Below are 27,236 nucleotides of genomic sequence, written 5' to 3'. Positions count from 1 at the left end.
GGCATGTGTTCATAGGCCGCATTCCTTAACGAACCATTTTATTTTCCAACTTCGTCTTTGTATCGAACACGCCTGGCAGCTAGGACGCTGCCGCGCTGCTGTTATGGCTAACATCACCGCTCATTGCTGCGCATAAAAAAAAATGTGAAATGAAAGTCAACGTAGCAATCGGGCAGTAGCTGTTCATGGCTGCAAGGCCGCCGTCCCTCATTCATGCGGCTAACAGTGACACGACGAAATGCGAAGAGAATAAGTCGTTAACAAGTCGCAAAAGAACTTGCTGTGGCCTTACCATGAAACAGCGACGAAGCAGGCGCTGGCAGAACCCAACATTGATGCTCAGGTGCATTTTACAGAAAGAGCCCGTCGGCGCGGCCTGACTAGGCTTCGCACGTGTTGGGTGGTGCCCAGTGGTCATGCAGCCTGTCAAGCTGCTAGCCGCAGCCACAGCCACAGCCGCGTTTTTTTTTTTTGTGTGTGTGTGCTCTGCCACCTAGAAGAATCGGCGAACATCCATAGCCCGGCCGCGAAACGGCGCGAGTGTCCACTCTTGTCGTTGACTTTGTTACTCTATGAGCAGGCCTTATCGAAACGCGTTTCCATGGCAACAATGTCGTTCGCCGATAGAAGGCTCTCGGCGGCGGAGGCGTAGACCAGCAAACGTGAGATAACCCAACAGCGGCGCGCAAGCCTGCTTGGTGGAATATTTCGGTGCCTAGGAGAAAAGGTAAGCAATTGTTTTGCTGAACTTTCGCTGTTGTGGAACAAGGTACTCGTTGATCAATACGTGGCTGGCCCTTGTTGCGTTCGGCGTGTAACACCCGGGACAAAAAGGATGCTCGAAAGACCTTGCTCAACCGAAACGGAGGATGCATTCCGAATTTGTTATAATTGTCTCGAATGGTTGCTGGTCTGGCGGATGCCCCGCAGTGTTTACAGGCCCCTTTGTGTGTGCGTGAAAAACCTTTCCGCGAACTGTCCGATTGTAGGGGAGACCCTTTTCGGTGAACCAACGTCGCCTAGAAGAAGGAGTAGCGGGAAAGCAACGATGGGGATGTCACGTTGCGTTGACGTGAGCAAGATTCCGCCTACGATTTTAGTGGGCCTATTTAGGGGGTCTCGCAATGTATCTTTCAATTCATTCATTCTCTTCTTATATAACCTGCACCAACCACTCAATAAACAGTGCAAGTTTCCCACTGGAAGTTGCCTCGTCCTTGCCTGGTTGCCATGGTCTACCGGACGCCTGCAGCCCGCCGACAATGCCCCGTTACCCAATAGTAACGCCGGTAGAGGTTCGAGAAATGGCATGTAATCAGAAAGGCTGGCCAGGTACAGCCTGGCGAGAAATGTCGCTGGTCATTGCTACATATCTCGCATTAATCACTGGGGGATATTGCTCATGCGGAGTTATTTAGGAATTATCGTTTTGTATTCTTGTGTATCCACCGCATGCGCGTATCCACCTCGCATGCGGTAGATACGCAAAAGGAAGTGCGCCAATGTTTATTTGATAGTGACCATGGCAGCTCATAGTGGTACGACCCATTGACTGGTGGTAGTGGCGATCCAGCAGGCAGGGTAAGCAAGGCATATACTCGGCTATTCGTACACCTCAGCCTCCTATGAGCTGAGATCGACGGTGTGTCAACAGGTGTCAGGGAGCTCCGTGTCTTGCACTAAGGCAATCAGCAGCTGTTGCAATCGATTCCCGATTACCGCGGGCCCTCCGCCGTCTCGTGGAAGTCTGTAACGGTAATCTGTAAAAACAGCATAATTGGAAATAATTTTGCAACGCCCATGCACGAATTTCGCACTTTGACGTGTGGGCTACCATCCGTGTAGCATCTGCACCTCACGTTCAACACCAGGCGGTGATGTCTCACTTTGGCCGTCTGTCCCCGTGCCTACAGGGTGGATCCCCACTTCACCTAGAAAGTAATCTTATGTTTCTTGAAGTTTTTTCTGGTTCACAACGAATCATTAAGATGTTAACAAGAAACGGCCCGTCTTCTTTTATGGTGATGGCCATTCATATGATCATGAACTCGGTCGTTATTAATCAGTAACATTTAGCATACGAAATAAGTGCAGCTTTGAGTACATACTTGCTTCCGGATATTGTTCAAAGCTATTACTCGAGATTTTTTCTCATACAGTTCGCAAATAAAATTCAGACCCTCCCCAAGAAATTTCCAACCATAATATATTAAGTCGACAAACATTTGCTAGTAAACCTCGAAAGGGAATATTCATACGTCATATTTTCCTTCGCCAGTGTGCTGAACCGGCTGTTACATTAACAGAACAGATTTTCAACGTAATGCAACTGTAAGACAACTTGTTTTTGAGAGCTGAGTACTTATACCAACTTCATCACATCAGTTCCGCTGCGATGACCTAAAACAGGAACGAGGTTGCCCTTTGGGGTATCTCGGTAATTACAACGTACTCGTTGCTGAGTGCAAGGGTGCCATCCCTACAGAGACGACCACGTTTAGATGGCGGCGATAGACGAAAATACGCGCATAGGTTATGGACTCATGTAAGGACCGCACCTCGTCCAAATTGCCATAAGAAGTGTGGCCCTTACACGAGTCCATACGGTATGCGAGTGTTTTCGTCTATCACACCCATCTGGGGGGACCACTGCAAGGGAGCCAACTCAGTGGCCTTGTTCCACATGAGCTCCCGATTCAACGTGTACTTCCTGCGGACTGCAACCTGAAAGCGCCCGAACGTCTGCATCATTCGACGCAGCTCGAAAAGCGGCATTCAGAGAGACCATCCGTAGCGCTGTGAGTTCATTTTTCACAGATTTACACGCTTTGACAGCAGCAAAGTGGCGGCCGCCAAGCTAAGCCTACGGAGAATTGCCAAGCTTTGCTCCCGGAGGCCGCGCGCCTCGCGCCTCGGCCACGAGCCTCCGGCCCACGCCCGAGCTTTGAGACCGAGCTTTTCGCCTCGTGAACCACCTGCCCGCCACGTACTGGCCCTTTGAAGGCGGGGAACGCTTCATTTCTTGCTCAAGAGGGAGTATCAAGTGGCGGGGGAGGATATCTCCCCAGAAGAGATTACCTAAGAAAAAGGCTGGCAGGCTGCGGGGGCCAGAAGAGTTAGCGCCAAAACGCGCACGGCTGACACTAATGCGCTATCGCCCCAGCCGGGAGCGCGCCGTGGCAAATTAGGCGGTGATGCGTTAAAATCCAAAGTGATACGAGCGGGACGAATGCCCTAACTTCCTCGAGACAATATCAAGATTGTGATCAGGCCGCGAGGTGGACTCAATATCTCCAAGATTGGCGTGGTTACAGTGGCTGACGCAATACTCGCCGCCGCTGGCATCAGTAAGGAAGATCTATGCCAAGATGCACTATGGCCGAATCTACAGCAAAATATTATGGTTGCCAGTACTCGCAAGCGCGAGAATGCGAACCACTACGTCCGGATGAGGCAGATGCTCATCTCGGGCAATGTATATGAGCTCAGTGCCTACGAGACGGCCCCGCACTCCACGTGTAAGGGTGTGATGCGCAACATGCCTCTTCAAGACGGCCCTGACGTCATGGATGCCAAGATTGTCAACGCCAATAATCCACTCGCCTTAGCAGCGAAGAGAATAGCTCAGACCGGCATGGTCATCGTCGGGTTCGACGGGCATCGTGTACCGAACTTTGTGAGCTAGGGACCGTAACTCATGCAGTGCTCACTCTACCGCAAGCAAATAGACGTGTGCTATAGGTGCGGCCGCCTCGGTTATCACGCCGACGTGTGTCCCCATCCAGGTGACGCTATTTGCCATGGCTGTGGTGCCCCTAGTCCCGATGAGCAGCATCAGTGTACCTCCAAGTGTAAACTCTGTGGTGGCCATCATCTCGCGGCTAATAAGGACTGTGCTCAAAGGTTCAAGATCCCATACATGGTGCGTCGTCGCCACCGTGAGCGCTCCAAGATGGCCGGTGCCGCGTCACCGTCCCCTCAGCCGCGCTCGGACACTACGAAACTCGACCAGGCTTCGTCCACTCCGGGTGCTCAGCGCAGAAGCCGCTCCCGTTCCAGGGGCCACTCGAGAGTCCGTTCCGTATCCAGGGCCCACTCCGCCTCCAGGGAACGTTCCGGCTCCCGCTGTGGGTCCAGAGGACGGGCCTGTTCCCGGGGACGCTCCGGTTCTCGGCCTCGCTCCAGCTCCAGGCCGGGGCGTGACACGTCGAGGGGGACCAAGCCCGGCACCCGCACGCCCACCCCCCTTAGAAGCAAGTTCAGGCTCTCCTGGGCTGACAAGGTTCGAGGGGGACGTGAGGGTCCAAGAGGTGACGACCCGTCTCGTGATTAGCACCACGCACACGAGCTCCAGGAGTTGCTACGAGTTAACGAGCAGTTGAGGAAAGAAAACGTGCAGGTTAAACAAGAAATGCGCAGGCTAGCAGCGGAGATGGCGGAGATTAGGAAGCTCGTGCTTTCACCTTCCTCGCCGCAACCCGCTCTGGCCCGGTCGCCATGGATACATCCGAGACACCCCATGCGGCTCGCGCGCCCAAGCGTCGAGCGGTAGAGAAGAGAGAGGAAGATGAGACTATAAAATTGCTCTCATAACTCAAGAATGCCTTCGCCAGCATACAAGCTAGCTTAGCAAAGGTCCAGGAAGCTATAGCGCACCCAAAAATGGGCTTAGGTGCACTCAGTGAACGGATAAGCAAATTAGAGGAGGTCGATGCCAGGAGAGAACCCGGCCCCGCTCCTTCGCAGGTCGCAGCACGACGTCATGTACTAGCACCACCTACGGAGGGCGCGATTCTCAGGGCCGTTCAAGCCTCCTCTCAGCCTAGCCATGGATAGTGCGGACGAGAACTTTAGTATCTGGCAATGGAACTGCGGAGGGTTTCCCAACAAGAAGCGGCTTCTGCAGCAATATTTAAGAACTCTCACGGTTAAGCCCCAAATCATCCCTATTCAGGAAGTTGTAACTAGTACTCCTATCAAACTCGCAAGTTACATGGTAGTATCCTCGCATTCAGGAGGAGGTAGGGGAGTTTCTACCCTTGTCAAAAAAAGGTACGATTGCCTCTCTCGCGACCTCGGCTCAGTTGGTGATGGCATCGAGTACGCCATGACTGAAATCCTCATGAACCCACCCAGAAAGGGCCTTAGAAGAAAGAGCCTCTTTATCCTCAACATATACTGCAGCCCCAGCTACCGCAGGGTGAGGGCGAAATCTCTCCTCAAGAGGGCCGTCAGCCTGGCCGGTGGGCACCCCCTTGTCATCGTCGGTGATTTCAACGCCCCGCATAGGGTGTGGGGGTACACCCATGACAAACGCCCAAGGGACGCGAACTGTGGCAGACTGCGATGTAACTGAACTTCACCCTTATCACCGATAAGGATTTCCCCACTAGGAGAGGCAACTCAGCATGCCGGGACACTACCCCACACCTCTCTTTTGTCAAGAACGTAGGGGAGGTCAAGTGGGTCAACACGGCTCTAGACCTCGGAAGTGACCACTACGTCATCGAAGTCTCCCTCACGATTGCCCGCTATACGACGAGGAAATTCAAGTTGGTCGACTGGGATGTTTTTGCAAGATCAGAGCGGAGCGCGCACCGATGGGCGAGACAGATTTTGAAGGTTGGTGCAAAGGGATCAGGGGTGACGCCGCGGCGGCAACCAAGGAGGTCGTCACTGAGCTCGACGTTTACAAGATGGATAGCAGGTTGGCGCACCTGCTGGAAGCCAAGCAAGTCCTCCTCACGAGATGGAAGGGGCAGAAGCATAACAGGAGGCTCCGCAAGAAGGTTTCGGAGGTTAACAGGAAGATTGAACGTCACTGCAAGAATCTGTGTAAGCAACAATGGGTTGAGCTCTGCGAATCCGTCGAGGATCAGCTCAGATCAGGCAAGAGCTGGGGTCTGCTCAAACACCTTCTCGATGAAGGCAGCGCCAGATCCAGCCAGAGAATATCCCTCGCGCGAGCCATCCTCCTCGCTACGGACTCTACTCCGGACGAGTTGATTGTCGACAGGCTCATAGACAAGTACCTGCCGGTCGCGGATAGCTCTGCCCCTACCCAGTTCCCGGACTACGCGGGGTGTGTGCGGTGCCGGAGTTGGACCAGGACTTTACTGCGGCCGAGATTCGAGATGTCCTCTTCTCACTCAACGTCAAATCTGCCCCTGGCCCAGATGGCGTCACTAACAGCATGCTGAGGAATCTCGATGGTGAGTCGATTGATTTCCTCAGTGAAAGGATTAACGAAGTCTGGCGCAGTGGACAGATCCCCACACAGTGGAAGGCAGCCTGCACCATACTCATCCCCAAACCCGGTAAAACACCGGGAATAGAGAATCTAAGACCAATTTCCATGACGTCCTGTGTTGCTAAGATTGCAGAGCATGCCCTGCTGAACCAGCTCAAGGTGCACATCGAGGCCAATGACATGTATACCGATAATATGATTGGTTTCAGAGCCGGCCACTCGACATAGGACGCCATGAATCTGATAAAACATCAGATCGTCGACCGGAGCACGGGAGATACCAGAGCCATCCTTGGATTAGACCTGCAGAAGGCGTTCGCCAATATCTCACACGAGTTCATTCTCTAGTCTATTGCCGGCCTCGGGCTCGGTAAGAGGGCCTACGACTTCGTCCGATCCTTCCTTAGCCAGAGAACTGCCAAGCTCAAGATCGAAGGATATCTTTCGCAAGAGATTACCCTCGGTTCACGCGGCACGCCTCAGGGCTCAGTTATCACGCCAACATTATTTAACATCGCAATGATCGGGCTTTCTAAGCAGCTCACGAAGATTCAAGGAATCGACCATACCATCTACGCAGATGAAATCACCATCCGGTGCGTCGGCAGAAGCGACGGCCAAGTCGAAGCCGCCATGCGGAGCGCCATCGACGCGACCGAGCGCTTCCTCCACCCCACTGGGCTCAGATGTTCTCCATCGAAATCTGAGCTACTTCTCTACAAGAAAGACTCAGAGGCGACGGCCATCGTGATTGGAAACCGGGGTCCGAAAGCGAAATACGGCTTTTCACTGGTGATGGGTCTCCGGTGCCCAGAGTGGACTCGCTTCGAATATTGGGGATGTATATCGAGTCTAATGGTGCCAATGGAACCGCACTCAGAAAGATCGCCGCCAAGACGGAGAGTGCTCTCGGCCTCATTCGGAGGATCGCCAACAGGCACCGGGGAATCAAGGAAGACAACCTCATCCGCATTATACACGCTTTTGTTCTCTGCCACCTTTCATACTCGGCGGCCATGCATAATTGGCATGTTGCAGAGAGGAACAAGCTCAATTCACTCATCAGAAAGGTCATCAAGCTTGCCCTTGGCTTACCTACACGCACCCAAACCGAAAAACTGTTGAAGCTAGGAGTCCACAACTCGTTTGAAGAAATTATCGAGGCACAAGAGCACTCACAGCTGCTCAGGCTATCCGGCACCCCAACGGGCCGCAAGATACTCGACAAAACGGGCTTCAATCCTGTTGACCAGTGCATCGACGCCGTGCGGATTCCCAGCGTCTTCGGGTCTCAACTGCACATCGCGCCTCTTCCCCGCAATAGGCACCCCGTAAACGACGTCGGCAGACGTCGGGCCAGGGGTACAGCTCTACTCGAGCATGACCACAATAACCACATCGAGGCAAGCTTCGTGGATGCCACGGCATATGTCCAACAAGAGGCATTCGCCGTCTCCATCGTAGACTCCAATTCAAGGCTCACTTGCTGCGCTACGGTACGCACTTCGAGGCCCGTGGTAGCAGAACAGGTTGCAATCGCGCTGGCTGTGCTCGATGTCGCACAGAGGCAATATATAGTGATTCCAAGGCAGCCATTAAGACCTACCAAACGGGTATGCTCTCCCCCCAAGCCCTCCGCATTCTCCAAAGCGCCAAAAATATCTCTCTGCGTTCTCTCATTTGGTTTCCCGCTCCCTCAATAGGGGTCGATGGAGGGTTCTCCCTCTAACCCTAACGAGGGCGCACACGAGGCCGCGCGAGGACTCACTGACCGCGCCGCCTCAGCAATCCCCCTGCCCCTCGGGGAACCCTTGCTTACGTTTAATGAAATCACCACGCACTACTATCTGTGAAGACGGGTATTCCCCCTCCCGCACCCCGCCTTATGCAGGACGCGGGCGGTTACCCTTCGTCTTCTACAAGCCCGTGCGTACCCTAACCTCGCAGTTCTTCATGCCATATACTCTGAAAGATATCCCAGTGTGGACTGCCCTGCCTGTGGACTAAGGGCAACATTGGACCATGTGTTGTGGGAGTGTGAAGCCATCGGCTCCTCCTTCAGCGAAGATAGGTGGGCTGCGCTCTTGGGCAGCCCCGAACTCAACGACCAAACCCTGGCCATCCAGAGTGCCCGCGATCGGGCCGTCAAGCTCGGCTTGGCGGTCCCTACGTGGGACTATCCGGGTGGCGCGGGGTGACCCCTGCGTCTTCTCTGCACCGAAATAAAGTTACTTCACTCACTCACTCATCACCCCCATCTAAACGCGGTCGTCTCTGCAGGGATGGCACCGTCGTACTCAGCAACACGTACGTTTTCTGGTCCCTCGTAAGGGCTCTCTGGCAGAACGGCGGCCTCTTGCGTGGGCCGCGATGCGTCAGAGGCGAGCGCCATTTGGAAGTGTTTCAAGAAAGCGGGCGCGTGCTGCGTGGGCTCCGAGACATTCACGCGCCGGCGCGCGCTGAATTGCAGAAACACTGAAAAAGGGGTTTGTTTGTCTTTTTTCGTAAGAGATTCATGTTTCCTTGTTTATTCAAATTGCAGTCCGAGGGCTACCATCTCTGTAGGTTGTATGTAAAGTGCACTTTATGATTTTTCGGCGTATTCTAACTTGAGAAATAGAATGAGTTCTGTAAGTCTCTTGAGCCACATGGAGCGCCTGGGTATGGGTAGTACAAAAATCTTTTTGCCGAAACGATATCCGACGCCGACACCTAATTACCTGCGACCCGAGCCTCTTTACGCTGTCACGTTAAAAAGTCGCCGCGCGCCGTATGCTGTATATGCGAGTGAAAGCGTGTGAGGGTGAGCAGGGATTGGGGCTCCATCTCAGGCAGCAACGTTGGAAAACTGGCTGGGAGCCTGCCGCCTTCCGCCACGCTCAAGGCTTCGGGCGGCGGAGGAAGGCGTGGCGCATTCAAGTCTGTGCGTGCCCGGCCTGGTCGCTGTAACTTGAAAGCCATCTGTGACAGGTACCGAGTGCGCGTTGCGCTGTGTTTTCAAGGCTTAGTTTGCTTTGGTGCGAGCGGCTGCACCAAGGTCAATTCCCTCACTGTTGTTGCCGCGTTTTGGCACTGCAGTGTTTTGACATCGAATTTCCGCGGCCATCGAGTGAAATGTATGCATGTTGTCCTGCGGGCTCATCACATTATGCCTGTGATTTTAATTACACTCGCGGACAACTTCTGTGGCTACCAAGGGATAGCTATGTAGGCAAAGCGCGCACAAGTGAAAGCGCTTCTGCTAAGAGTCCAGCGTCTTTATCCGCGTTAGTTCAAGCTGGGGAAGACAAAGCATAAATACCTCACTAGAAACATTTAAATAAGATAGAACACACCACTGATTCTAAAGGTTTACTTATTTTGCGTCTTTTCCCTTCCGCGTCAGGAGAAACGGGAAACCATCGCACGCGGAAGGTACTTCGATTCAGCGCCTGATCCGAGCCATCAGAAGCACTGTCAAACGCTGCCGGACTACTCAGCACGGTAATACATGTGTAGCTTTCCCTTCATAGCCACAGAAAGCGGACCGCAAGCATAGTGTGCCTTTGTTTACAAATTTATACGGCTAATAAAACTATTATGCATACTTCATATAGCTGTTCATGAATTTGCCATCGCAATTTTTGCTTGACCTTTCGAGTGAGACTGCGTCATTTTTAGCACGTAATCTGGGGCAGCCTTTACGCATTACGTCATCTGGGCCGGCGGTGCAGTACTTGAAGCCACTTGCGAACTGTTCCAAGTATGGGGCTTCAACGTATGCAGTGGTGACTCACCTCTTGGTGTGGATAAGCCGATGAAGGAGCCATGCTCCATAAACCACACTAATGACTGCTAAGCTATGCACGGATCCGAAAAATAGTTGCAGGTGCTGGTTCGTGGAACATAATTTTGCTAAGCATCTACGGATATTTCTAAATGAAGAGGGCTCCCGAGCTTTTGTATAAATTTACGTTTGTGATGCACAGCAAGCTGCACGAAAAAAAATTTAATTGCAACTACCTGCGCCACCATACTTTGTCGTATAGTATTGTGCAAGTATTCTGATATTTTTCTTATTCTGGCTGACCACGTGTTTCAGATGTACATTTATTTTGTTGTGCTGCTTCTTGGTATGTGTTACGATGAGTACGTATTGTTAGCTTTCGCAATCTCTGGTAGGTGTCCTGCTGCTTTTCTTCACACGCGCACTCTTGCACTGCGTTCGATTAGGCTGCTACCCCTTCGTGTGATGGTGCACGCTTGTGAATAAAAGCTTCATTTGGTAGTAAGCGGTTGTTCTCGCTCGTTAATTTCCTGTATCGCATTAGGATTGTATTGTTTCGAAATCATGAATCACAACTAGCTCGCCCCAACGATATTCCCCGTCCGATAAAATCATCCTTGCATGAAGGATTCACCTATCGAAAGCCATGCTACGCACAAGAGAAAGCTCACCATTGCCAGGATAACTTCTAGCAAGAGAAATTGAAGACTGCGTCATGGGAACTCTGGTCACTTACCGGGACCTTCCTGGAGACCCGATGAAGGTTAAGTTCAAGGGCGAGATATCGCGGCATTACTTCAGCCGGCAGTGCCACATGGTGTCCCTCTGCATGTACACGGATTCTGCTTCCCACATGTTGTGCAACGACTGCCTCAAGGATCAGCTCTACAAGCACAAAAAGTACGATATCCACTGTCCAGAAGAGCGCAAGGATGTTTCCCTAGCACAGGTAACGTACTCCCGCTCGGCCCATTTTGTCCATGCGTGGCCTAATTGTGTCGTTTAAAAAGTGGTTCCCCAAATTTTCTCCCCCACCCAAACCACGAATAGCGTAGAGCTACAGCATGTATTATTTTTTATAGCAGAGATTCCTTTGCCAACCCTCCCAGACCTTTTTGGCTGTGGTTCCTGGGTGTTTTTCATTTCTGAAATCGACAAATTCACGGCATTTGAATAACGACTTCAGGAAACATTCGCTTCACGTAGATCTCAAGGTGTGCGTAGAGTGTGCATAATGTTTTTAAGTCACTGTGTTTTGTCAAGTTTAATGAACGTTGGGCGTAAGTGAGAACCCTGTGTAGAAACGCCATGTTTGAAAACATCAAATATTTCGGGCCTAGCCAACTAGGAAAGCACACACAACCTCTTGAAACATGCGTCCAACGTATACCTTTGCGAACTAACAATGAAGTAAATGAAACCTCTACAAGATGTGCTCACATATTGAGATCAAGCGCAAACACCATGCGTTTATCTTCCAGATTTTCCTAGTAATATACTTTAGGCATATTATTCATACTTGCAGCATGGGTACACCAAGAAGTGCTTGAAGATTTGTGCGAGAAGTTTTAAATTTCAATGTTTCCATTGATGGTGTTTTCTTTTACACGTTGTATTTGTAACTGTGCACAAAGCGCCCGATTTTGCAATAGCAGAAACCCACATTGGCTAAATATATACTTAGTGAATAACAGCAGAGTGCATGTCCAAACTTCGGAATAAAAGGCTAGCACTGATAAATTAATATCGTTTCAGCAAAAGTTCTACACTTCGTAGCAGTTGCATGAAGTATGTCCTCCAAATATGGAGAAATGACGTTCCATTTAACTGTTATCACCTTTTCACTTGCCAGAGCGCTAATTAACCGGTACATCCCCAGCTACGGCATAAACTCTCTATACGACAAATCCTCAGGGGACCATGTATAAGGAAGCATGGGATTTCAACAAAGCGTTATACCAGTTCAGTTCAGTTTATTTTCCTTAAAGACCCCAGATTTCAGAGGTAGTACATAAGGGGTGGGTATAAGATAAGAATTTACACCTGTTCAAGTAACATAGGCGCGCATATATATAATAATATATAGTATGCATATTCTAGTATATTCACACATGTATACACACACATTAAGGCCTACATATGTACACATACACGCATGTAAACACAAACAACATAGATAAGGAAAAATGTACAACGTATTTGGACATGGTCAGTGAGATGTTGTGAAAATACGTATTGGCAGATTATGTCGACAATGGTAGGGGCGAAGGCCGTTAAAGCTTGCTGTCATGCGAACAAAAAAAAACAAGGCTAAAATGTTGATGTTTGTGAACTTGGTCGTGAAACCTGCTGCGAGTGGCTGGTCCGGTATGATATGTGTGCTGCGGGCGTTAAATAGGGTGCTTGATGAAAGGGAGTACTGTAAGTGAGTTTGGGGTAAAGACAGAGGGAAGTGATGCGCCGAAGTAAAACGAGGTCCGGACCCCCAGATAGTAATTTCATTGACGTGACTCTGCTGTTATATTAGTATGACAAATGGATGAATCGAGTGACGTGGTTTTGTACAGCTTCAAGAGCGTCGATGAGATATGCTTGATGCGGATTCCAGACTGCTTCGCGACGCTAGATAAAATATACGCCTTTGGATGCTTTTTACTAAAATATGTGTTTGGAAAAGTTTACATTATAGAATTAGAGGTGCAGACATGCCAGTAGGCTCGATGGCGTGCATATTTAACACCTCTTCGTGGAATCGTTGGTATTTTCTCACAGTATTCCTGGCCTCCAGTCTTGCGACACTACAACCCACGCCGAATCACTGACCCGGAGCTGGTCAGCATGCATTATGTGGGGTCGGGATATAGGTTGAGTCGACTGAGGTGAACAATATCACTCAGTGGGCGCTCAGACGCTACCATAGGCTTGATAAAGTCAATCTCATTAGTGTCTTCGGTAACCTGGTACAAAACAAGGTATAGGATCTCTGTAGCGTGATGGAAGCTTCACATAGAGACAAAATCTTCGATGTCGAAACAAGAAGAGCATTATGAGACCACTAGTGTTTTCAGTATTCCGGTGACGTCTGCGACAATATGGTAACATAGGATTTCGATATTCATATGAAGGGGCACATAATGCCTATTTGTTGGTGGGGTAGAGCTGTAGAGCGCTGTCTCGTAGAGCCTAGTGGTGACTTCGGAGTGCTGAAGCTTAGAAGGCATTATGCTTTGAGAAATGTGCGCCGGATCAAAATAATCTGTTTAGCAATTTCGAAGAGAGAAATGCTACAAAAGTCTGAGAAAATGAATATCATCCTTGAAAACTGTCCTTTAGTAATATCCAAACTGTTCAATGGAACCAACATTATAGTTCATTCTCCAATTAAGCAGCAAAAGTTTATGCACATATTTATGAAGTCTTGCCTCCTTTATTACGATCAAAAGAAAGGCCCGTGGAATGTGCTCTAATTCAAACACACCCTCTACTTCATTTCAGATGTTTCAAGCTCGTGATCTGGTCACTATACTTTCTGGTCAGTAGGTGGAGTGCCCTAATAAACAAACTGTACTGTTAAACTGCTTCTCGGCCAACTTGAGGTATGATTAGCATGTTCTGTTACTTATGGCTCTCATCATCTTTTTTTCTGGAGAACTATAGAAAATGTGAAAGCTTCGTGTGTGGCATAACTTCGCATCTAAGACATATAAATTGATAAGGTGAAAAGCAAATTTGTGAAGACCACAAAAGAGGACAGGAAGCATGCTGGTCTTCTGATAATTTTATCGCCAAAGGCTCTAATAAGACTTCTCCATTCATTACCAATGTATGCAGCTTCCACATAATTTAGTTATCTAAGGCATAGCTTGACCTACTGAAAAAGCAGAGATATATTAGTTAAGACTACGCGACTGACAAATGACCGTAAGGAGCAAAATAACAAACTTTTGATTTTCAAGAAATGCGAAATAATTTCTCTGTTGTGTCTATATAACATTTTCGCCAGGCACTATGCATGACACAATTTTTCTCAATATATCCAGCTTAGTGGCTTTTGGCATCATTGGCATCAATATTCTCTCAATAATATCTAAGTAAACTCAATAACAGCTCAGTCTGCAATTTTCAGTAATGTAATGCTACAAAAAAAACTACCTGAGCATTAACCCCTATAGAATTTGCACTGAGGAAATGTTTTGTCGGATGTAATGGGATATCTCAATATGGCATTTAACAAAACTAGATAATTGTGATAAAACGCTATTAAAACACAGACGTTCTTGAAGTATGTCGACATGATTAGAGCTTTTGTCTGCTGTGTTGCTCTTTTGAAATGCTTTCATAACTCTCGCGACGCTGTAATTGTACCTCGCACTTAGCTGTTACTTGTACCCGAATGCCTTGAGGGAAATTAATTGGTACGACTTACAATAGGAGAAATAGGCTTTCGGAAGTATTTCGCTTTTTGTTTCGGCTAACAAACTATTTCAGATAACAAGCATTATGGCTTTCGAATCCGGAGACGAAATGCGACAGAGCGTATTTTGAAATGTTCGTAGTTCAAAGAAGCCTCTGAGCTGTACCTGTTATTTATTGAGCATAAATGATAGCCGGTAATACATTGAACGAGTATTAAGTTTGGAAGCGACGTCGAGTGGAAGCTCGACGTCGGATGACTATATAGAATATAGTCATCTGAGTTCACAAGCTATATGTTTGGTTGCCACTGAAGAGGTCCTAACTTTCTTACGATGAAACTGGAGTTGTTCTTGCAGTAAGCTTGCGATGGGTGCTTTTTCAAGTAGGGTGGTTTGCTGCGCGAGTTGGGACCATTATAGCTTCGCTGCTTCTTATGATTTGCTTATGAATATTACTAAATGTTAAACAAATGAACAAACACATGCAAATTCCTGCCCGAAGTTATAGCTATACAAAACTAGAGAAAATGAAGGAAAACTATGGAGGAAATGTAGCTACGAACAGGAATGCTTTAGCTGAAACGAAGTCGGCGCATGCCAGAGGTGAACAAAATTTTTTCGCCCAAGCGTAGGAGCGAGGCAATCAAACCTAGGCATGGTGCTCCAACATTCAGGTGTTATCAGATGCTTTCAAGAAACGCCTTCATCTTACAGTGGAGACATCGAGTAGGCCGGCGACGATGTTCTTTGGTACATCATTGAATTTGTCTTTCGCAGAAACATTACATAGAATGCAAGGAGATGTCAAGCATCAAGTGTACCAAGTGTGGCCATAAAGTACCATCCACCTCATGGATGGAGCTTAAGACTGATTGCCAGCCGAAGTGTGACAACGACTTTCCACGTAAGGTAAGCTTTAGCTTAGACATACTGCAACTTTCCTCTTGCTTAGTAAATAAGATGTGCAGACCATGAGACTAGCAGACATTTATTTCTAAAAGAAAATCGAAACAACTCGTGTTGCAGAGCATTCATTTTGGTGTTTTTAAGATGAATCGTTGTACCTGAAAGTAGAATCACACAGTACGACCCAAGAATAGTTAGTGTAAGTCGAAACTGTCAATATCGCTTTGCAAAAGTGGTAAAGAAAAACATTAAAATTGGGCAATTGATGCATAAATTTCATTCTGGATTACAGAGTGAGTAATAAGAGTGATAAGGGAATGAAATGAAGTTTACCAAATAGGTTTGAACATCGGCCCTTCTATCCATAGATTGCACACTAACATAGTCCTTCATTTTAGGAAAGGAAATGAATCAGTGTTAGAATAACGTGAAAAGAAAAACGTTCATAACGCTTTGTTGCGATTGCAGTGATGTACAATAGCACCGCTTGTTCAGGTTGGCAGGTGATCTGTCTCTGCTCCCTCGTAATTTTTATGGCCGCCTGTCTCACTTAAAAAAACACAGCAAACGAAAAATTAAGTAAGCCGAAGCTGAGAAGTCAGGCATGCGTATTTCAATTCTGTTGCCTAATGTATTTGCTTGGTGACAAAAAATAGGTTTGTTCAAGAAGAGTCGATGTACGCATGCGTGATTTTCTGACGAAGCAAGGATTTCCAAGTGCGTGTTATTGTGCGGATATCCCTGTCCTCTGTATTGAGCTCCTTTCCTCGAAACTTCAACATCAGCTGGCCTTCATTTCTGCCCTTGTGAATCTGTATCCTTCAGAAAAATGCCTGCCTAAAAATTTTGCCATGGTCTGTAGCAGCGTCACAAGCATATTAAAAATCCATGCCACGCTGTATTTTTTCCAGCCAAACAATACCACGTGAGATACCTAGGTTTTACACGAAACGGAAGCAGCGAACTTTGGTTTCAGAAATGTGACCATCGGGATGGTAAAAGTCCGCCAGTCTCCACTTCAAGGAAAAACTGATCATCTAAAAATGCAACAGTTGCTCCATGCTCCTTTTATTCGAGATGAACTTCCAGATGCTAAAACAGGCGAATTTAACCAGCCATTCCAGAACCTCGGTTTCGCAAGCAGTTCCACCCAACCGCCACTTAAGGTCAATCTTTCTCATTTTACTTGTCATGGTATCGCTCGTTAGTAACCTATAGTAAATGGTACAGAACATTACCAATCTCCATGAAGCTCTGAAGAAATACATTTAAAAGTCATTACGGAATGGCGACGACGCCATTCAGTTGTTCTCAGAGTAATGCGAACTTGGTATCCGCCTTCATTTCAGGTAGTGGCATTTAGATGGGAGCTTTACACTTGTAGTAAATTGCCTTTTCACCGCAATAGAAACACTCTTATGGAGAGAGGAGGCTCAGTAATACCATGAAGTCGGAAATGCGAAGTACTGGTAATGACGCCACGCTGACGTTCTTGCACCATCTTACAGTGACATTGTTAACCTGCAAGTCGCTATGGTGAGTGTGGTTGACAGAGTATTGGGAAAGAATGATATTCCAATATAAGTGAACTGAAGAATCGACCTAGCAAATTTCGAGAACACTTCCTGTTCTAGAACGACCCAAATTAGCGAAAGGTCTTCGTAATCCCTGACGTCCCAATGATACACAGCTTCGGAGTTATTGGCGCGACTAAAGAAAGGGAATCTCACCTTAATTTGATAGAATAATTTATCCTAATCCGCCACCATGCGAACGCTGCCAGAGCCCTGTAAAAACACGCTTTCAGAATAAATGCACCTAATGTTGCTATTTGGTGCCACATTAAGGACTCCTTTCCTCATGTGTGCTCGGTGCATATATGCGTTAGTAGAGCAGTAAGTGAGTTTGTGCTGGTGTTTTTTGCATGCTTTCGTGCATGTGTGTGGCGAACATTTATGTTTGTGTGCATCCCACATGAGCGTGTGGAGAACCTCTCTACTCCTACTGAGGCACTTCTACTAGCACTGGACGAATGTTTTCACCCTGCGCTAAATAGTGCGTGTAATGAATATTCCGTGCACAATAGAACATACAATGATTAGACCGTAAAATAACTGATTGCAATATATTAGGAATATGTAAACACAGATCATAGTTATGCAACTGCAAACAGCACTTAAAGCACCGAAAAGTTAGGTGCGTAACCCCAGTGCTGCTACAAAGATGACACGCTGAAATAAAAAAAAATGAAAATGATACACGCAGCAACATAGGTGAAGCACAGCTTTCGATAATATGTTTGTTTAACTTCTTTGAAGTTAGCGCTCACACTGATGCACATGATGATGAAATGAGTGTATCCGTTATGTATGCGAATTTCACGTGTTCTAGAGCATGTGCGGTGGATCTCAAGACTTCACTCGCACGCTGTATAGCTGTGTGTTTCGTGGTAGAACGTTTACATGCCGGTTCAGCGAGGGGTCATTTTTGGCCTTCCACTTTCTTGGCAGTGTAAGTTCGCTTTCGTCTCGTGACATGGACACCCTGTTAAATCCACAATGGTACACCATACGTAAACGCAGCTGTTCTCGGTGATCAGGTGGATTACAAGGCAATGAAATGGCGATGAACGTCCAACCCACGAGAAGGGCCCACAAAAGCTTCACTTTGAAATTCCTCGTTTCATACGGGCCATAGTACTATATTCCTTATACATTCCTGGAACATATAATGGAAATATACCGTGTGAACAGTTCTTTTCCCCACCTTGTTCGCTCCACCAATTATAAAACAAAATACGTGTAAAAGCAGTCTTTTTTGTACTAAATAGATTTAGTGAGATGTTGGCACCTCGCACACTCGAGGGATAATCCTGCGCTTTGACTGGCGATAAACCGTGGAACATCCTGTGAAGGACATAGTGAAGACCACACAAAAAGACTACAATAAAGTGTTGCTGCGTGCAGTTCGGACATCTGCACACATAGTTCAGAAATTCACACTTCAAGTTAACAAGCAACAAAGCAAGCCCTGTGCAGTCCGTGTGGAAGAAAAATACACTAAGAAACCGGAACATTGCAGACTGGTTTCTATATTTCTTTTCCCAGCCACGATTATACATATTCGTTTATGTTATGTTAGGAAGTGTCATACGATCATGTGCAGCACAAAGCGCAAGGCGGGAAGGTGATTCCAGTCTTGGCTTATTTTCGGGATGAAGGCTTCGAGGTATACACTGCTTTTTCACTGAAGCACCCCAACCTTCATTCATTTGATGGTCAATAGGGAATGAGAAATGGCCTGGAGGCGAAAGAAGCGTCATTTTTAGGTCATTATTAGTGTAGCACATTTTATGAAACAGGCATAAGCGAGAAATTCGACGTCGGGTAGAAAGGAGAGGTAGGACGCTGGCATAGCGATAATAGTTAGAGAGAATAAACCTAACTGACCGCTTTGGAACCAATTCTAAGGACTCTAACTCTAATAACGAGACAGTGTACGGATCACATATTGATCAAGCGTACTCGAGTTTTAAACGCACGAGTGTTTTCTATAGTAGTAGTTTCAAAGGAACGGGAGCGAGGTGGAAATTCCGTCGAAGAAAACCAAGGCAACTGTTGGCTTTGTTAATGACATGGCGGATATGTTTCTCCCATGACAGGTCATTAGTGATATGGGCGCCTAGGTACTTTGAGCTGTCGATGAACAGAAGACGGAAACCGTTAAGATCATAGCCCTGAGAAATGGACTGGTTCATCTTTCGAGACACCCCCACTGCCTTACATTTGTTAATGTTTAGTTTGATAAGCCATGTGTCACAGCAAGACAAACTTTTATTTGGGTCAGATTGAAGAACTGAGAAGTCACACTCATTAGAATTTACGCGGTACAGAGCGCAGTCGTTTGCAAAGAGCCTTATGTTAGAAGTAACAGAATTAGGCAGGTCATTAATATAAATTAGAAAAAGAAGAGGCCCTAGGACTGAACCCTGAGGAACACCGGATGTTACATTGCATAATATAGAGTCATGATCATTAACAGAAACGTACTGTGTTCTATTCCGCAAGAAACATTCAATCGACTTAAGCAAGTTACAATCAGGGTGGAGTGTGCTAAGTTTCAGTAATAGTAGTCGATGTGAGACGGTATTGAAAGCTTTCGCGAAGTCGAGGAAGTTGCAGTCAATAACTGAAGCTCGATCTAAAGCGGAAGGTAAATCATTAGTAAAGCTTAATACTTGAGACTCACAAGAATAATTTTGCGAAAAGCGCGCTGCTGTGACGCAAAAAAATTATTAGACTCGAGAAAGCTAACCAGGTTGCAGTAGATTATATCCTCTAATAATTTGCATGGAATATAAGTTAAGGAGATCGGCCGGTAGTTTAAGGGGTTATGTGTATCACTAGATTTGTTGACTGGAATCACCTTCGCCGTCCTCCAGTCGCCCGGACGTGTTAAACTCTGCAAAGACTGTATAAAAGTATATGACAAGCAGATGAATACGCTACAGTACTCTTAAGGAATTTGTAATTTATGGTAACAAAGCCTGCCGATGAGAAAAGTTTAGCTTTTTTAGTGAAAGTATATATGCCATCAAAGTCTATCAAAATCGGCTCCATTTCAGGGTACGTCAAGGCACGTGCGGATGGTGAAGTATCTATTAGAGTGTCAGAAAAAGATAGCAAGAATGTGGTTTTAAAAACTGTTGAACAAAGCTCACGGGGGACAGGAAATCGAATGTCAGTTTTCAGAACAATTTCTCTACGTTTGCCTACGTTGATAACGTTCCGAAACTTCTTAGGATTAGTTGTGAGCAGATGAGGTAGCATTTCAGAAAAAAAAAATTCTTGGCTGAGCGGTGGCCATTTTATATTCAGATGCAATAGCTACGTAGGAAGCTTTTGCTTTGGTTTCCTCAGACAGCTTGAAGCGTCGAAAAAGGATTTTTCTTGTTAAGAAGCCGTTTTAAACAAACTTAAACCAAGGAGCCAAATTGCATGGAGATAATAGGCGAGCCGTAATATATTTTTCGGTTAGTGTTTCAACCTTGTTTTTGAAAAGGAGCCAGTATTCTGCGATAGTCCTTTCCCGGAACTGTGGAAAAAAGAAATCGGAAAATCTTTGTGATTTGTTATTGATCGAGGAAAAATCTGTTCGGCTGTCGTCACGAATTTTCTTGCAGTATTTAATACGCTGGGGCAAGCGTAGGAGGATTGCAAAATGAATCACGGAATGATCACTTAAACCAGGTATAATTGATAACAAAGAAATTGAATCAGATGTGGTGAAGACGAGGTCAGGAATGTTGGCAGAAATTGCAGTGATACGGGTAGGCTCTTCAACAAACTGGGTGAGGTCAAAGGTCGAACATATATCACGAATTGTTGAACATTTGGTTGAGGATAGCGTCACTGATGGGAAGTTAAGAGCCCAGTCAATGCCTGCGAAATTCAAATCACCGAGCAAGAATATTGGTTCTGCTGGATATTTAATAACAATTTCTTTAAGACAGTCAAATAGTTCATTGCAAAATGTGGATGTACTATCGGGTAGTCGATAGCAAGCGGCAAATATCACGTCTTTGTTATTTGTGTGATTACAAGAGCACAAGAATTCAATCTTCGAAGGCACGCGTGTATCAAAAGAGGTGATATCAGACGAAACAGCGATCAAAGTCCCACCACCACATCATCTTATTCGGTCATTTCTATAGATATTGTAGGCCTTACAGCACGCCAAAAGCTCAGAATTTTAAATTTCCTCTGAAAGCGTGCTCTCGACTCAAACAACAATGTCTGCATTACATGTGTCGTTCAGCGCAGACAGGGCATCGCGCTTATTAATGATGGAGCGAATGTTAGTGAACAGCACAGAGTAATCGATGTCATGCTTATTCTGTACGGCCGCGCGATGCTAACTCTAGACGGGGGACGGGGTATTTTTAGGGAAATTTATTGCGCTGCTGCCTCCATTACCGCTGACAGTGGCAATACTCTTCTGCTGAAGTTCAGAAACAGTATCGGCTTGAGGGCAATACACGTAGCGCGTTTTGCTGAGGAACAATTTGGTGTACCTGAGACGATACCATTGACCGGAGGACTTTCCAAATGCAATTAACTTATTCCTGGTCATTCTAGTTGCTCGACAGAAGTCTTCTTGAATGGATACCCCGGATCCTTTCACTTTCTCCTTTGTGTTAATAAGTTTTCCTTTACTTTAAATGACGCCAGTTTCACTACCACTGCTCGACATTTGTTATTTATAAGGGCACCTAAGCGATGCGCACATGCAATGCCCTCTTCCGGTAATTGCAGCGCGAAAATTTGGACAAGAATTGAATGAAGTTTTTGTTCTATTTCCGTCCAAGTTTCTGAGGTACTATCGGCGATACCATAGAAAATCCAGTTATCTCTCCTTGACCTATCCTCGAAATCATCCACACGAGATTGCACGGATGCATTCTCATATTTCATGGTCTCAGTAATAATGCCTCGGATATGAGCATGTTCCTGCTGAGTTTCAAGTGCAGCAACTTTGTGCTCTACGGACTCTAATCTGCCATTCAGGCTTCTAACACGCTCCTCAAGTAATTTTCTATTGGCTTTCACTCTATTAAGAGTTGAGATTAGCTCTGCGTGACGCACGTCCATTTCGGTAGCCTCGAGAACCAGGCTAGTGCTACTACTTGGATCAGGGCCAGGGTTAAGCTCAATGTCTGCGGACATTACATGCAACTCTGTGACATGTACACATTCGGTAAATGAACACCACAAAATGTCCGGGCATGGGTCGAGAAGCAAATCCCGATTGCTAGATCGCTTACAGTAAAGGCAAGTCGAGTTACCAACCTGAATGCAGAAGAACGGTCTCAGCAAGGACTGCGCCATTGCTGCCATCCCATGCCCACTGACGAGGGTCGTCATCGGAGGCCTATTTATATGCGCAACACCGGGTGACGCATGAGTTGATGCCGTTGCTTTGATGAAACGATCCGGTGTGATGATTCCGCTGCCCTTTCCAGCGTGGGAAGATGAAGAAGGGAGTAGCAAACCGCCGCTTGATGCGAAGGCCGGGTTTACAGCAAGGTAGAAGGCAGTACACGCTCCCTCGGATGTGTTCCAGGTGCGAACAGGAAACAGCTCGATTAGTGCAAGAATCTGCGTGGGAAACAAGAAAGGTCTCAGCAAGGACTGCGCCATTGCTGCCATCCCATGCCCACTATTCGTGCTGAGGGAGATGTCGATAGAATACGGCAAATGCCCACGCGTGGGACTCACCTCGGGAAGTCACAGCCAACGTATAAAACAGCTGCGTCTCGTTCTGAAAAAGGCAAATAGGAGTTCCGCTAACCCAGTTTGTGCAGTGAAGAGAGCGATACGATCGGTGCAGGCCTGGGTAACGGCGAAAGGTAGATAGAAAAGTTTTGAAGAGGAAAAAATTTGGAAAATACATAAAAACATGTCAGCATTGAAAGTATGTATAGCATACCTGAGTAACCCAAGCGGTGTAGGCGACTACTTGCCACAACATTGTTTCAAAGGGGAAGCCAATAAATCTACATTCTCGTCATGATATTCAACAACAGCCACTTTTCTTCATATGAAAGTCCTCGATCAAACCTCCTGCCATCATGTCGGTTTTGAACAAGGATAATGCTCACAAGAGGTAATGGAAGTTTGCCGCTAGAGGCCTCCAACTTGCAATAAGTGTAAAATAGGGTCGCGGTCATCATTCTGTGCATTTCGCGTCTTTTCAACGAAATTTCATGACAGAAACTTAAAGACATTGCTCGCTGTCTTCACAGTCGCAAGGCCCAGCATCCGTCGATCCTGAAAAGACTACGTGCAAGCACTGTGGCAGGAATGTGAAAGAATCGAAAATGTCGCGTCACCTAGAAGTGTGCTATGAAGTGCGAGCTCCTTGCCCTTACTGCGATGAAAATGTCGCTCGGAAAGACATGAAGGTGAGCGTACGAATTTCGTTTTGTTCTTTCAGCGGTCATTCAAGTAAACGTCACATATTAATACAGCCGCAACTGTCTCACTTGTATTCACTGGGAAGTGCATATATGTTGTGCGCACAGAAGTCCAAAAGAAATTTATGAATCACACATTTGTCACACAGTTGTGTGATTCCGGTGCGTGTGAATGACATCGGTACATTGCGTTACCTAAAATACAGAATCCGCCACTTCCACACAACTTCTCACTACAGGGTTTGTTTAAAAGGTGTATACTTTTGCTGTTTATCAAGTTTAGCTGCAAGAAGTATTTTTATTAAACGCCGGAAACGCGTTTTCATTTGGTAATAATTTGCAATACTATACTAGTGAGCAATACCTGCTAAAATCACATATTTCATCTCCTATCCAGCTAACTATCCATGCATTCAATGTTATTTATTACCTCACAATGGCTATTGAATATGGTGACCTGAATCGAGTATAGTCGATCCACCAGCTGACACCGCCACACACAGACACACACATACACACCGAAATATATATATATATATATGAAGGAGAAGAAAGGAAACCGAGGTGAGTGTATATATATATATATATATATATATATATATATATACACTCACCTTTGCGAGATAACAGGTTAAAATTTAAGAAAATGCTGATTTACGACCTCCACCAAGTTCTTGTTACTAACTCTGAAAATCCCAAGCGAGTTCTCAGCTTAAAATGACAAGCGTATAGGACGTTGTATCCGAAGCTTGAAGCTGTGTTTTATCACACACCTAAATCTGTTTGACAATATTCAAAGATTGACTTTTCAGCAAAACAATTTTAACAAAAGACACGGTGAATTTTGCCATAATCACCCATGGCATGAACAACTCGCCTAAACTTTAACATAATATATTCAATAACTGGTGCGGTTACAGTTTGAAGATAGCACCCGCTGAAAGGCATGCTATTTTAGTGGAATATTTTAAAGGTCCACAGAGACGATTACCGGTTTCAAATAGTTCAGACATTCTTCAGAGCAACTTTCGCAAATACAATACATTGTTATGCCCAGCGTTTTGGCGGCAGTTAAGTACTTTTTTCGGGATCTCATGACTGCTAGCGGCAGGGCTTCATCCAAACATATAACATCAGCGTGCTTTCTATGTGTCAAACGGTTCATCTAAATCGTACAAGACTCCGGTTAGGCAGTAACACACTCTCAGTTAAGTGATTCTCGCATAATGCATTCCTCCCTCCCCACCCCCGCCCTGCAGATGTCAAATGTCAAAGCATGACGATGGCTGGATTTCCGGCCAGGGTGACCGCAGTCTAATCAGCGCGCATTAGAGAAACGTTTCGTACCCTGGTTTAGTTCTGCCACGTTAAACGCATCTTATGAAGGCTAACTTGGAAACTTTCAACGCACAGCTTCACGGGGCCCTCGTGTTTTGCGTCTGAACGCCAAATGCAATCTATCAAGCAGCCGACAAACAAACGATAATTTACAATTCTTCCAGCAAATAGTAATTTGTCAAAAGTCCAGCTTCTTCCTCTTTTAGAGACTCGAGTTCAGGATTACAGAATAACGTTTTATTAAGTTAATAAGCGCAATACTATAATGAAGCTACAAGGCTTTAAAAGGAGTGATTGTCAGGTAGCACCAAAAAATAACATTATTAAGCCACACTGTAAAAAGTGCAAAGCAGGCAAATGAAAGGACATAATAATACATCAGTTCTTTAATTGTTCAACCTGACTTTGATAATATAAAGTAGTACAAAATAATACAGGTAAAGCAACAATGAAATACAAAATAATGTGAAAAATTGCCTACAAATTTTGTAATTGCACTCCTGTTATGACATATAAAAAGCCTTCAATGTTATTCAAAAACATTAGTAGTCTTCCGATTACTTCACTACAAACTTGGCTAGCTGATATTTTATTCTTCAATCTTTAATTTGTTCTTTATAGTGTGCTATAGTTTCAACTGTTCGGCCCTTACTAGTCTCTTCCTGACAATGTTCTGCAATTTGCTGTACCCTTGTTTTTCATAAATTGACACTTGCATCAATTCTTACAATTGCAGGCGCATACTGAGAAGTGCATGCGTAAATTTGAAGAAGCACACGAGGTAAGACACCTGAATTTTTCTCCCATTTTTCTTCAGTGGGCCAAGAGGCATTTTGGTAGTGTAATTACACAGCCAAACGTCCATTAAGCAAAACGTGGTCTTGCGGAATTCTCGGTTCTATAAATTGTTTTCGGAATCCTCTGATGACTATACTCAGACCATATATTTTGGAAACCTCGAAGCAACGAAGGAAACCGAACTGGTAGCGAGATATAATAAAGCTTGGGGGCTAAAATACATGCCGCAAAGAAAGTCGTAACGAGAAACTTAAGTTCTCAAAAGGCTTTGAAATTTACTCATGCTTTCATGCATCGGCTTTACGAGATGCAGCCCTAGACTTTATTGCAGCCTTGTTCGCGGTCAACGATAATCGCGGTCAACGATAAATGCATAAGTACACCAACGAAATATAAATATTTTATCTTTTTCAATACATACACTTTTTTCGTGTGATTGTTGTGTTTGCAACTTACCGAAGCTCTCTACTTCGCGAAATAACTGCCAGGGGCAGTGGGCCTTGTTCAACCGAGGCTGAACAGCAAATATCTTTAAGAACGTCAAATAAAACTTAAAGCTTAACGTAGTATCTACCTGTCCACGTCAAAGAAAGAACCGGAATGTATGGCTCAATTGTTTGTAAAAATTATTGTTTTGTTACGATTTAACCCTCTCATAATATAATAGTCATATACTTTACCATTTGGCCGCAAAACGCAAAGGTGGAAAATGGTTAAAACATAAACAGAGTTGATATGTGCTAAATCGTAGGTTATGTCCAATAACACCTCTCAGCTATCGGTTGATAATGTACACTGAAGGCAGCCAATTCGCGTGGATTTCACTCTGCGTTTTCATACATTTTTGTAGCGCAGAGTCTTTCTGTTTTTAGAAGCTTGCATTTGTCAGCATTTCTGGTTTTTTGTGTAGATCTCGCGAGTGAGCAGAGCTCTCGTGAATAACGTTACCTGGCCCCTACTAAAAATGTGTCCCTTGGAAATATTTGTTATTCCGCCATTGATTAAGACTTCATGAACCAGCCCTTATTGATATTTCATAGATGGCTCAAACATATATACCAGTCGCGAATAATGTTTGTGTGATACATGATATCTTGAATATATTATGTATTTCCATCTACCGCAGTGCAGCACGATGTTACAAAAACAGAGAGGATTTTTTGAAGGAAGAAAGCTTCGGAGCTAAACGAAAAATTGTCTTCGTCTTGCGATTGCACCGCGGACTAAGACCTTTCACTGACGGTCGCACTGGCAACGGAGCTAACCAGGCCAGCCGCTACAACTCGATCGAAATGCGACGACGCTGAACATCGCAAATAAGTTCTGCGGATGTCCACAAGGTTGATGAATATTAAGCCAGTGAAGCATTTGAAAACATGGTGAAACCATCACCATGTTTTTGATTGGCATTCCCGTTTGAAACAGGGTGGCGACAAATAGCCAACTAACCCACTTGTGCTTGGAGATTTGCATCTATTGAATTATAGCTTTTTATTCTAGGCGTATATTATATTCTCTCTCTTCAGTAAAACAAATTTATCTGTATGTTACAACCACTTATGCTTCCAGTGATCTGAGCATCAATAATCTCCTCCCTAGTATTTTTCACCTCATTATTACTCGAACGATATGTTTCTTATCGACGCTGCTGACTAATTGTCCTGTCATTGTAGAATTTCAGCACTTGTGGAAGCATAATTTCCATATCTATAAACTTGCTCCGCAGTTTGCATTTCCGCCGAACTAATATGTCATTATATCTGAGGACGCGCGAAAGAATGTCTGCAC

At 45.7% G+C, this 27,236-nt stretch overlaps 1 protein-coding gene across 7 annotated transcripts in view; it reads left to right on the top strand.

Annotated features, from left to right (window-relative positions):
- Positions 1-514: 514 nt before the first annotated feature.
- Positions 515-27,236, top strand: part of LOC139051030 (uncharacterized) — a 58,856-nt gene continuing 32,134 nt past the window's right edge. For 4 of the 7 annotated variants that reach the window (XM_070528045.1, XM_070528046.1, XM_070528041.1 and 1 more), the window contains exons 1-6: positions 515-727; positions 9,082-9,220; positions 13,512-13,612; positions 15,209-15,340; positions 23,142-23,300; positions 25,387-25,431. In XM_070528045.1, coding sequence (XP_070384146.1) covers positions 15,233-15,340; positions 23,142-23,300; positions 25,387-25,431 — 312 coding nt within the window. In that variant the 5' untranslated portion in view covers positions 515-727; positions 9,082-9,220; positions 13,512-13,612; positions 15,209-15,232. Of the gene's footprint in view, positions 728-9,081; positions 9,221-9,635; positions 9,734-10,893; positions 10,966-13,511; positions 13,613-15,208; positions 15,341-23,141; positions 23,301-25,386; positions 25,432-27,236 lie in introns of all 7 variants that reach the window. The other 3 variants (XM_070528043.1, XM_070528044.1, XM_070528042.1) reach the window with 3 other exon arrangements.

This window comes from Dermacentor albipictus, chromosome 10, assembly GCF_038994185.2.
Source record: "Dermacentor albipictus isolate Rhodes 1998 colony chromosome 10, USDA_Dalb.pri_finalv2, whole genome shotgun sequence".
NCBI lineage: Eukaryota > Metazoa > Arthropoda > Arachnida > Ixodida > Ixodidae > Dermacentor > Dermacentor albipictus.
The sequence above is the reverse complement of the archived record's forward strand: the minus strand, read 5'-3'. Positions and strand labels throughout refer to the sequence as shown.